At 46.9% G+C, this 13,094-nt stretch overlaps 1 protein-coding gene and 1 long non-coding RNA gene across 4 annotated transcripts in view; both read left to right on the top strand.

Moving 5' to 3' along the window:
• Positions 1-13,094, top strand: part of LOC309530691 — a 228,983-nt gene that overhangs the window by 138,172 nt on the left and 77,717 nt on the right. The gene's annotated exons all lie outside the window — the stretch shown is intronic.
• NOX4 (NADPH oxidase 4) overlaps positions 1-13,094 on the top strand; it is a 104,587-nt gene that overhangs the window by 58,693 nt on the left and 32,800 nt on the right. For all 3 annotated transcript variants that reach the window (XM_082219354.1, XM_082219353.1, XM_082219352.1), the window contains exon 12: positions 479-539. In XM_082219354.1, the coding sequence (XP_082075480.1) occupies positions 479-539 (61 nt within the window). The remainder of the gene's footprint in view (positions 1-478; positions 540-13,094) is intronic.

Raw genomic sequence — 13,094 nt, 5'->3', positions numbered from 1 at the left:
TTTTTTGTATCTCAGATGGTTGTAATCTTATTGTATTACGGGGAAATCTCAATAAAAAATCTTATTGCAAAAAGAAGAAGAGGCTTTCACATGTTATTGATGTACAGTGGTATCTCGGGTTAAGTACTTAATTTGTTCCGGAGGTCCGCTCTTAACCTGAAACTGTTCTTAACCTGAAGCACTGCTTTAGCTAATGGGGCCTCCCACTGCCGCTGCGCCGCCACAGTGTGATTTCTGTTCTCATCCTGAAGCAAAGTTCTTAACCCGAGGTACTATTTCTGGGTTAGCGGAGTCTGTAACCTGAAGCGTCTGTAACCTGAAGCGTCTGTAACCTGAGGTACCACTGTAGTGGGCTAAGCAAATGAATGGTTGATTCAGTATTAAGGGAGATTTGGTGGAGCTGTGGGTTAAACTGTATTGCTAATTACTTCCCCCCACAACTGCATTTCAACATGCTTCATTTTATTTCCCCCCACAGTGCCCAACAGCTTCTGAAGCAACTTTTGGGGTCCACGTTAAGGTCGTTGGCGACTGGACAGGTAGGTGAATGTTGGTTTAATCTCTTTCTTAACAGATGGCTTTGACGTGAAACCCCCTTTCCTCAGCAGCTTCCATCTACAGGGCAATTTCAAATCATACGCTGTTTAGAACATGATTTCAAGGGGCTTGTCCCCCACCCCGAGTGATTTCTATTGTGGTTGTGCTGATGGCTTCATTCAGCTGTGCTTATACATGTCACTTGGTTGTTGTTGTCTTGAGTCCAGACAAATTGTTCTGATTGTCATGCTAATTGTTAATAATACGGCCCGTGTCTTGGCTTTTTCCTTTCAAAATATTATTTTCTGTGTGCAGCAACCTGCTTGCCTTTGGGCCACATGCGGTGGCTGTGGAAGTCAGTGCTGAAATGTGCATTTGCTAGATAAGGGGATTTTTTTAATGCCAGCCGCTTGGTTGGCTTCCAGGTTAGTTAACACCTATGTCATGCTGAGATTACGGAGTTGCTTTCATGTTCTGATATGCTTCTCTCGGGCTGTGTGAGAACGTCACTGGGGTCCACTGGGCCTCTGCAGGAAATGAGGAATTCTACTTTTAATTTTCGTAGAATTGTAGCGTTGGAAAGGACCCCAAGGGTCATCTTGTCCAACCCCCTTGCAATGCTGGAATCTCAGCTACAGCATCCATGACAGATGGCCAGCCAAACTCTGCTTAAAAGCATCCAAGAAAGGCGAGTCCACAACCTCCTGTGGGGAGGGGAATTCAAAAGGCTGGATAGCAAGGGGAGTATGAAATGAATTTGCTCAAACGTGAGTCATGGGTCAGTGTGTGATGGTGGTGGAGGAGGATGAAATTGGGTAGGGGTGGGACCCACATATATAAATGGATGCCAACAGCATCAGTGGCTGATTGCATTCTCATTTTCCTGATTACTATATGACCTAGGGGTCGGCAAGATTTATCTTGAGAGCCAGTGTGGTGTAGTGGTTAAGAACAGTGGACTCGTAATCTGGTGAACCGGGTTCACTTCCCCACTCCTCCACATGCAGCTGCTGGGTGACCTTGGGCTAGTCACACATAGTCTCTCAGCCTCACTCACCTCACAGAGTGTTTGTTGTGGGGGAGGAAGGGAAAGGAGATTGTTAGCCCCTTTGAGACTCCTTCGGGTAGTCATAAAGGGGGATATCGAATCCAAACTCTTCTTCTTCTTGCCTGGGCCGCTTCACTTCAGCAGAGATCCCTCTGTGGGCCAGATTGCACGCCTCCCCGTGATTTTTGGCGTCTGCACAGACACGATTTCTGGTGCCACGGAAGCGAGTCTCTGCGCCGTGCTGTGCTGCGCTGGTTTAGCGCAGTGCGTGGGACTCACCGAGCGGGCGGCTCGGTTTGGGGGCAGCTCGTGGGCCGGTTAAACAACTCCTGTGGGCCGCTTGTGGCCCATGGGCCTTAGGATGCCGGCCCCTGTTATTACCGGTTGCAGTGAAGGGTCGTTTTGCACACTTTTAAGCTCTAATCAAATTGTCATAAACTGTGCTTTTGCGCTGCTGCTCAGAGTAGTGGGTGGAAACCTACCATCGGCAGAACCGTCTCTGCTTGCTCAACAGCATGATCTCCCATCTTCTTCGCCTGCCTGCTGAGCTGGGGTTTGTCCTGACCCTGCAGAGCCAATTTGGGGAGCAGGGACACGGGGGGGGGGGGATGCACAGAGGGAAGGAGGGGGCAAGTCCCGTTGCACTAGCGGGACTCGTTCTGGCTCCCACTAGCACATCGCCTTAGCTGTATCCAGCCCAATAGTTATCTGTCTGTAGATCTATCTATCTAGTTTCTAGTTCAAGAAAAAACTTACATCAGGTTTTGGGCAACCTGTGGCAATCCAGATATTGCCGGACTCCAACTCCCATCTTCCCTAGCCAGCTTGACCCATGGAAGCCGGAGTTCAACAACTTCTGGAGTTCTACAGAAAAAGCCCCATTGAAGTAGGAGGGCAACGTTCCCATTGATCAAGCCTGGCATAGGGAGCAAACAGATTAATATATACATATTAGCACCAAAGCATCTAAAGGGCCACAGTTTACTTATTTCTGGCTTAGCACATGACACAATTCATTAGTCTTTAAGGTGTTGCAAGTGTCTGTAGCTTTTTGTTGTGACAATCTCAGTGTAGGCAACCCTCTATAAGCGTTGACAGAGGAGAGTGTTCAAATAACAGGTTTTAATAATAAATAAATAAATAAATAAATAAATAAATAAATAAATAAATATTTATATCCCGCCCTCCCCAGCCAAAGCCGGGCTCAGAGCAGCTAACAACAATAAAATAATACAACATTCTAAAATCATTTCATTATAAGATCAGTTCAAATCAAATTAATGGCAACCATTGGGCTAGAGTTCTGTGAGGATTGCCAAAGGTGGGGTCAGGCTGAGCTGGAACAGCTCTGTCTTGCAGGCCCTGTGGAAAGACGTCAAGTCCCGCAGGGCCCTAGTCTCTTGTGACAGAGCGTTCCACCAGATTGGGGCCACAGCCGAAAAAGCCCTGGCTCTGGTTGAGGCCACCCTAACCTCCCTGTGGCCCGGCACCTCCAAGATGTTTTTGTTTGAAGACCGCAGGGTCCTCCGTGGGACATACCAGGAGAGGCGGTCCTGTAGCTATGAGGGTCCTAGGCCGTATAGGGCGTTAAAGGTTAAAACCAGCACCTTAAACCAGATCCTGTGCTCCACCGGGAGCCAGTGCAGCTGGTATTGCACTGGGTGAATGTGATCCTGCAGCGAAAACCCCGTAAGGAGTCTCGCTGCAGCATTCTGCACCTGCTGGAGTTTCTGGGTCAGTCTCAAGGGCAGCCCCACGTAGAGCGAGTTACAATAATCCAGTCTGGAGGTGACCGTTGCGTGGATCACAGTGGCTAGGTCAGGGCGAGTGTTTACGTCGGTTACTGTGGCTGTGTGATAGCTCTGCGGGCATGCACAACACACACACCCCGACACACACACCCCGTGCTTGCCATGTGACCTGCATCACTTTGATGAAATAGGTTCATGAGACATCCTGGATCAGATTCTTCCTCTTGTCACCTGCCCTGCCTCCCAGTCTAGGGAGTGCTGCGGGCAGGAATGAGGCTATAAAGAAGAGCCTCACAGGACCTGATCCCCCATAAATTGCTATGGCAGCCTGGGAGCTGACTGCAAACATGTGATTTGTGGTCCATGAATGTGCTAAGTACCATCAGTGCGTCCATGAGCATGACCTGTGTTGCTTTCTTCTGCCCCCAAAAGCTTAGCTGTGGTAAATATTTTGTAGATTACGTCACTCGTTTCCAACTCATTCTCCTCCTTTATTTGATCTGCATCCCTTTGCGGCACCTTTTAGTACCGTGTCGTGTTTGTTTTAAGGCTGACATCCTTTGAAGACAGCTGTGGCCAGAGGGCTTGTCTTTACTTTCCAAGAATGCAACAGCCAGCAAAACAAAACCAGCTACATAAAAGCATTCTGCAAATCCAAGAAACATTCTAACCTCCCTCCTGCTTCCTTTCCTAAATATATTTCAGGCTGACATTAATACTGTAAGGTATTTGCATGCCAGGCACTTCTGCCTTCCACTGCCTCCCGCAGTTCGGTCAAACTCATGTTAGTAGCTTCGAGAACACTGTCCAACCATCTCGTCCTCTGTCGTCCCCTTCTCCTTGTGCCCTCCATCTTTCCCAACATCAGGGTCTTTTCCAGGGAGTCTTCTCTTCTCATGAGGTGGCCAAAGTATTGGAGCCTCAGCTTCAGGATCTGTCCTTCCAGTGAGCACTCAGGGCTGATTTCCTTCGGAATGGATAGGTTTGATCTTCTTGCAGTCCATGGGACTCTCAAGAGTCTCCTCCAGCACCATCATTCAAAAGCATCACTTCTTTGGCGATCAGCCTTCTTTAAGGCCCAGCTCTCACTTCCATACATCACTACTGGGAAAACCATAGCTTTTACTATATGGACCTTTGTTGGCAAGGTGATGTCTCTGTTTAAACCCTACTACCCATTTTTTTTTTTTTAAAAAAAAAATCTTGCTAGTCATGTATCATGCTAGTCCTACTCAGAGTAAACCCACTGAAATTGATAGGCATAACTAACCTAGGGCCATTTATTCCAGTGAGTCAACAGCCCTAAAAGATTGCCAATATATGAGGCAGAGTGGCAGAGCACAGATTTTACATCTAGAAGTTTTCTTGCCAATTGTAAGTGTGGTACACAGCTAGGCTGGAATAAACCTCTGCCACAAACTCTATGACTGAGCTAGGGCCTTCCCTTTACCAAGATAAAAAGAAAAGGGACCCCTGACCATTAGGTCCAGTCACAGACGACTCTGGGGTTGCGGCGCTCATCTCGCTTTATTGGCAGAGGGAGCTGGCCTACAGCTTCTGGGTCATGTGGCCAGCATGACTAATCCGCTTCTGGCGAACCAGAGCAGCGCACGGAAACGCCGTTTACCTTCCCGCTGGAGCGGTACCTATTTATCTACTTGCACTTTGACGTGCTTTCGAACTGCTAGGTTGGCAGGAGCAGGGACCGAGCAACGGGAGCTCACCCCATCGCAGGGATTCGAACCGCCAGCCTTCTGATTGGCAAGTCCTAGGCTCTGTGGTTGAACCCACAGCGCCCCTTTACCAAGATAAATCTCCCTTAATACTGAATCAGCCATTCATTTGCTTAGCCCACTATTCTCTCTCTGTCTCAACTGATGGCAACTCTCCAAATCTTGGATGTTTCCCAGTTTTGGCTGTTGACTAGCACCTCTGAACCACCAATGACAGAGCTTGGCATCCACCATCTGGATTTCCCACAATGCACTTCTCTGGAAGTGCCAGAGTTCTGGTGCATTACAAATCACGGTGGCCAACAGTGGCCACCACCTTTCTGAGTAACCCCTCAACCCTGGGGCTGGCTGGCCCTAGTGAGTAGGGCCTGTGCTTGGAAGGCTACTGAGGTCCTTTGCTGCTTGCGATAATTTAGCGATAAAAAGTCAGAGCTGTTCGCTGAGCAATGCATCATCCTCCGCAACCCAAGAGATGTGATTAGAGCTGCTGAAGAACTGAAGCATGTAATTGATAGTGACCACAGTTTGACAGCGCTGGATGCAAGCTGGTGGGGCCCCAGGAGTTAGTGGGCGGGCAGGGGTTAGAGAAATAAGACTGTGGCTTCAGAACGAGGTGAGCGACACAGCCCACTCATTAGCCAACTTTCATTAATTGCTTGTGACTTTTTAAAGGGGAAAAAATCTTCTAATGAACGGCGGTAAACAACAGAGATCAAGCAATTATCACCTTAATCTCTTTTCGAGCTTCCTTCTGCAAGAGTTTCATTTTTCTTTCAGTGTTAAAAAAAAAATCACCTTACAGGAGTTAATCCCAGAGTGGGAGAAGAAGAGAGCAAGAGGCATAAATAAATCATTGTATCTCTGTTGTTTATTGTTCATAATAATGTTAATAATAATAATAATAATAATAATAATAATAATAATAATATGCATTCATATCCCCTCTTTTTCTCCAAGCTCAAGGTGGTGACCTGGTGCACTCACTCCTCATTTAATCCCCCAAACAACCCTGTGAGGTAGGTTAGGCTGAGAGGCAGTGACGGTTAAAGGTCACCCAGTGAGCTTCATGGCCAAGTGAAGATTTGAACCCTGATCTTCTAGGTCCTAGTCCAATATTCTAACCACTATGCCACGTCATCTCTTGGCTGCCCTGCTCACCCTTTGCAGAAGTGCTGCTGTTGGCCTAAAGCTATCCAAGTCTTGCTTACCCTCCAGGGAAGATTGCTGCAATGCATTCTGGGTAGGGTGTGTGACATACTTTTGCCCCCTTAAAGCAGACTTGGTGAACTGCTGCTCCAGAAGGCTGCCTCATCAAGCCAACAGCCTCCCCTCCTCTCCCACTGAAGTGTTCAAACCAGCTTGCCTTTCCAGTGGGCAGAACACTCTTTTCATGCCTAATAATAGTGTGCTGTGTGTGGGAGGGCATGTTGGGGAAGTTGGGTCTGGTGAGGCAAGGGTTAATTATCCTCTTCCCTATGCACTGTGCCCCACCTCCACTGAACCCCCCCCCCCCCGCACTCCTGTGTGGCAATAAAACTTTGTGTGTGTGGAGCTCAAACAGAAATCTTTCAATCCTAGTAGCTCGGAGAACAGAAAATCTTCATGAAGAGAATCACTAGATGCAGAGGAAGGTTTTAACTTTCCCTCCCTCAGCTGCAGTCTCCATGAAGTACCGTATTTTTTGCTCCATAAGATGCACCTGACCATAAGACACACCTAGTTTTTAGATGAGTAAAACAAGAAAAAAAAATTCTGAATGAAACCGTGGGTGTATGATTTTTGTGGTTCATGCTATGGCAGCCTCCTTTATCGCTAGAGTCCCTTATCTCCTCTCCCGATCGCTTGCTGATCAGCTGCTAAGCGGCTTTGTTTCAACACCCCCTTCCCTCTTTCTAAAAAAAAAAAAAAGCACGATCTGCTTTTCGCCCCTGGGCAATTCAGCTCCATGGACCACGCATTGGCTCCATAAGACGCACAGACATTTCCCCTTACTTTTAGGAGGAAAAAAGTGCGTCTTATGGGGTGAAAAATACGGTATGCCTCTCCTTCAGACTTTAGGCTTGGAAAAAAGCTGGGAAACTTGTTTGCATGTGTCCAAGTCCCAGAGCCCGTGCTTATGCATGTCTGAGAAAGAGAGAGAGAGAGAATGAATTCAAGAATAGGTCCTGATAGATTTGATTGTGTGTAACTGTCATGTATGCAATTGAACACCCATGTAAAAATGGGTGGGTGTTGTTGGCACCCATCTGTCTCAAGAGACAATAGAGTTCACCTCCGGGGATGAAGCCAAACCTCTGCATTAGCATCACCAAAGTGACCTCCCCGGGGATCAAGCCAGGACAGTGTGGATGGAGTCCTAGGCTGGCCACGTGACAAGGCCACTCCCCTCTTGGCCTTGCTGATGTGACCCAAAGGAGAGCAAGACGTTTGGCACCAGCTGGGCTGCAGGAGTTCCTGGAAGGAGGCATGCAAGGTACCGCAAAACTGTGATAGGGACTGCCCTCTGGATTTGTGTAGGGTTTACTCCTGAGCCTTTTCCTCCCTGGAGAAATCCAACAAGGCATGGCGTGTCCCCCACCAGAGGTTCTGCTGCTCCCCTAACACCCCAGTGGGTGGGTGTAGATGGGACTATCTCAGACCTAGATGGGACTATATCAGACTATAAACAGCCTCGGTCTAGTATATCTGAAGGAGCGTCTCCATCCCCATCGTTCTACCTGGACACTGAGGTCCAGCGCTGAGGGCCTTCTGGCAGTTCCCTCACTGCAAGAAGCCAAGTTACAGGGAACCAGGAAGAGGGCCTTCTCGGTAGTGGCACCCGCCCTGTGGAACGCCCTCCCACCAGATGTCAAAGAGAAGAACAACTACCAGACTTTTAGAAGACATCTGAAGGCAGCCCTGCTTAGGGAAGCTTTTAATGTTTGATGGACTATTGTATTTTAATATTTTGTTGGAAGCCGCCCAAAGTGGATGGGGTATAAATAAATAAATACATAAATAAATAATGCGTGCTGTGGTCCATGGGGTCGCAAAGAGTCAGACACCACTGAACGACTAAATAACCACAAAATAATAATAATAATAATAATAATAATAATAATAATAATAATAATAATAATAATAATAAGCAGTACCAGAAGAGTGAAAGAGTTGCTGGAAATCTCAGGTTGGGAGAGCCCTGTAGTGTTGTGTGTATGTGGCTGAGCTAAAAAGCCCTGTGTGATTTCCGGGCTGCAAAGATCAGCTTGTTTACACGATGAGGAGCCGTGAGTTATGGTATTGCACAGGGTAAAATGCAAGGTGCCCGTTCCAGTGGTCTATTTTCCTATCGCAGTGCCTCTGGACTGACAGGGTGTCCCCAAGCATTGCTCAAGGGGGATGTGCCGGGGCAATGTGAACAATGGGTTAGATTGCACAGTGCTCAGGTCTCGTGTCTTTAGCAGCACATCCCCCATGTCTGGATGCTCTGAGATAAGGGTGCCAGGTACACTGGGTTACCATGGCAACACCATGGATGCCTTGCTGTGTCGTTCACCCACCCATTGGTTCAGGAATGTTGGATCAGGTTCGCTTTCATCAAGTCCTGTTTTGCAGATCCTGATGCTATCAAACTCTTAATCTGTGAGAGTCAAGGGGAAGAGGCTGTGGGTTTAGCTAGCATGGCGCGGTGGTCTAAACTACTGAACCTCTTGGGCTTGCTGGTTGGAAGGTCAGTGGTTCGAATCCCTACAATGGGGTGAGCTCCCGTTGCTCTGTCCCAGCAACTGCCAACCTAGCAGTTTGAAAGCATGCTACTGCAAGTAGATAAATAGGTACCATTGCGGCAGGAAGTTAGACAGTGTTTCCGTGCGCTCTGGCACTCGTCACAGTGTCCTGTTGTGCTAGAAGCGGTTTACTCATGCTGGCCACATGAGCCAGAAAGCTGCCTGCGGACGAACACCGGCTCCCTTAGCCTGAAAGTGAGATGAGCACCGCAACCCCATAGTCGCCTTTGGCTGGACTTAACCCTCCAGGGGTCCTTTACCTTACCTTTTACCTTAGTGTTGGTGGATCTGTACCTATGTATTTTTACTCCAAAGAACAAAAGAACTTTACATAGTAGGTAGCAATCTTTAGCTTTGTCTTGTGTCTGGATGCAATAGACCCTTTGAGCTGTGTGGGAGAGAGGTTTTCCCTTTAACCAGGGACTCTGGGACAAGCTTTCTGCTGGGAGCAGAAAATCTCTGAAAACTCTGCTGGGACTCTGCATGCTTAGCTGATACATCACACAAGTTGAGGTGTGCTGACTTCCCCAATTCACCGAAAACACCAAGATGCAAAATCAGCAAACAAACATAAAGATGAAAGAATGCAAAAAAAAAAAAGCGTGAGAGAAAGAAAGACAAAGAATTAAAACCAGAGTCAGCCGAAAAACCTATATAGGAAAGCTTGTCTAGACAACCGGAATGATGGAACATGGGGAAGGGAAGGGGTCAGACAAGCCTCTTCTCAAAGATTCACCATGGAATGACGTCATGTGATTATGCAGTTATATTTTATGGGTATTTGGGAGAGAGGAGAAAATGGGGGACGACAGCTCCGAACAACTGTTTCAGCAGCTGTAAGAAAGGCCACTTCTGCCATTCGGAGGAGGTGGAGTTGCAGGCTTCACGGCTCCATCACACATGCGCGGCGGCTGGAACCCAGCCCCCACGTGATGGTTCTTCACTGAACCTGCTCTGGTTCCCAGTGGGCTTCTTCCAAGGTGTGCACTCGAAAGCAATTATCTTTTTAAAAAGGAACGCAATTCTCTGTGCCAGCCACAGCATAAATCCCAAACGCACATCTTTCATGGGAATAGATGCTGTTTTGTGCTTACAACACAAGATTCAAGCCCCAGAGGTATGCAAATCTCTGCTTGGCCACATGCCCACTCACAGATCTGTAGCCGCTGTGTAGGGAATTTCTAAGAAAGCCATGCAGCCAAACTCATGTTAGTAGCTTTGAGAACACTGCCCAACCATCCCTTCCTCTGTTGTCCCCTTCTTGAAGGAGCGGGTTCCGTCCCTTAACCACATGCCATGTGAAGAAGTACTTTTTTTATCTGTCTTGACTCTTCATACACACACACACACACACACACACACACACACACACACACACACATATATACACACACACACATATATACATATATTTACACACACACACACACACACACACACACACACCGTTTTTTAAATAGTATCCTTATACAATTAAATCATTTTCAATTTTTTATACATCTGAGATTATTTGAATCACCTGGTTCGCCCCTGCCCGATTTCCAATGTTTCTCTCTTTCTACTGCATCTAATTACATTTTTCAAATTTGATTTATATGCATTTTTAACTTTAGCCTTATCACATTATAAGTGTTCTAACAATCCTGCCAACGTTTTTAAATATCTACGGTGATCTTTAAGGTACTGTATAATTTTTCCCCACTCTTTACTAAATTTCTTGCCATCTTGGCATCTGATCTCACAGCCATTTTTGCCATTTTGGCATAGTCCAGCATCTTGATGATCCATTCTTCTTTTGCTGGGACTTTCTCTTCCTTCCATTTCTGGGCGGAAAGCATTCTTGTGGCTGTCGACACATACATAAATAATCTTTTCAAGATGAAATACCAAAGGCCTGCCTTGACTCTTCCAATATCCAGCTTCCTTGGATGTCCCCGGTTTCTACTATTATGAGAGAAGAAAACCTTTTCGCTATCTACGATGGGCAGCCTCCTCAAGGAGGGGAATCTGCCGAGGTAATTCATCCAAGAGCTCTTCTCCCTATACAGAACATTTCCTGCTTCTCTTGCTCTGAGGGGGCTGGAAGAAGGTTCGTTTTGTTTTGTTTTCTTTGTTAGGAGAAAGGGTTTCCCACAACAAATGATTCTCAAGAATTTCAGCATTGCACTCCAGTCAGCTGTTAGCAGGAAATGGAACCTCCAAAGAGACCAGGCCTTGGGAAAATGCATGAGCATCCATCCCAGCAGACTCTCCAAGTTAATGTGAACAGGAAGTTTAATTAGAATCCAGCTGGGGTCTGATGGTTGTACACACTGCCCTGTTCGCTTCAAAGCAGCTGCTGAATGAAAGCATTTACAGCGAGACTTTTCAGTGTTTTCAGCCAGACAGGTCCACTGAACAGCAAATGGGAGCCTTCCTCTTCCCCAAAGGCTTCTTGCAGCTTGAACTGTGCCTAGAAAGCATGGTTCTCTGTGGGTTTCCCTCTTGCCTCACTCCTTCCCAAGGGAAAACCCATTCTTTGGTGATGAATTGGAACAGAGGGAAATCTGGGGAAAACTCAAATCGCTGTTTACTCCAATCTAGCAAATAATAAAATTATTGAGTGTTGAGGAGCTGTTTTCCCCTGGGGGGAATTCAACAGGACAAGGGGAATTATGGATAAGCCCTCGGATATCTCTCTTATCCACTCTATTTCCCCATCCTTCCGCTAAATATCAGACTGCCTATCTCAAAACACAAATGGGAAGAAGTCATGCAAGATTCTCTCCCTCCCTCTGCCGCTCGCCCCAGTTTGAAGCTGCAATCCAGGAAGATGAAACTGAAGGAGTTTTCAAAGTGCTTTGGGTGGTGTGTGTGTGTGTGTGTGTTTCAGCTCAGGGAATTGCTCAGAGAAAATTGACTCGAGGCTGTGTGCTGATCAGCTGCAAAGCTGTGGATCCTAGCTAGTGTCTGCAAGGTCTCCAGTTTTAATAGCGTGACTCTAGAGTAAGCGATTTGGGAATTTGCACCTAATGTTTCTTTTCCATTCGTTACACAGATGGCTGTTTTTATTTTGGTGAAAGGGTTGCATCACCACGGCATAGAAACCCAGAGACAGAAACATTCAAGAACACACACACACATACAGGAATTTGTTCTTGCAAAAGAAGTCTGCCTGGCCACCAATTTGGATGGCTTTAGAAGAGGATTAGGCAAATCAATGGAGGATAAGGCTAACTATGATGGCTATGTTCTATTTCCACTCTCAGTGGCAACAGGTCTCTGAATAGCACTTGTGGAAAATCATAGGTGGGGAGAAAGATGTTCTGCTTGCAAGTTTCCTGTGGACATCTGCTTGTGAGAACCGAAGGCTAATGGAAAAAAACCTCACAGCTAGAAGTGTCTAAGGGACAAAGTTCTCAAGACTGCTAATTTGCCATTTGGTTTAATTTTATTTTATATACAAATTGCTCAGGAGTGTCAGGTACCCCAAGTCTATGGGCGTGTCTGGATTTAGTGTGGCTCAAAATTATTTTTTAAACATTATTTTTTCCTGTAAATATTCAGATCAGCAGAAGTTGTGGTGAGGGGGAGTGTATTTTCTTCGCCAGTATGGCTCTGAGCTGGGAGGGGAGGGAGACTGCCCCCTCTGCTCTACACATTTAAGGTAGTTTTCTACCCATTCGTAGACATTACCCTTACTGCTGGCTTTTGTGGCTTCAGGAGAAGAATAGAATAAAATGTTTGAGCAGCAATTTACCACCTCAGGTGTAGGGGTGTAGCTGCATGAAGGCCCTCCAAATGTTGATGAACTACAATTCCCACCATCCCTGATCATTGGTGATGCTGCTTGGGGCTGACGGAGCTCTTAAGTCCACCAATATCTGGAGGGCCACAGGTTCCTCAACACTGGTCTACTGTGGCCAGGAGCAAATCCTCAAGGCTTCAGTTAGAGATCTTTTCCAGTCCTGCTACTCTAACTGGAGTCCTGTCAGAGGTTGAAGCTGGCACTGCATGCTCTCGACCCCTGAGCAATGGTCTCTCCTCAGTGGAGGCAGCAGAAGGTGGCCTCCATGATCAGGAGAAGGAGGAGGAGGAATCTGGTGGTCTACACAGATATAGACCTATTCAAGTTGACAAGCCAGTTCCTGACCATGCGGCACCCTTCAGCCCTGATGCATTTTTCTGTGGCATTTTGGCCTCCTCTAAATAGCGCCGTGCCTCTCTTCTGGAACATTTTCAGCACCGGTAACCAAAAAAAGCAAGGATTAATTGTGTATGA

Source organism: Podarcis vaucheri (assembly GCF_965113315.1).
Source record: "Podarcis vaucheri genome assembly, chromosome: 4".
Taxonomy (NCBI): domain Eukaryota; kingdom Metazoa; phylum Chordata; class Lepidosauria; order Squamata; family Lacertidae; genus Podarcis; species Podarcis vaucheri.
Note: the sequence above shows the minus strand (reverse complement) of the source record. Positions and strands in the feature narration are given on the sequence as shown.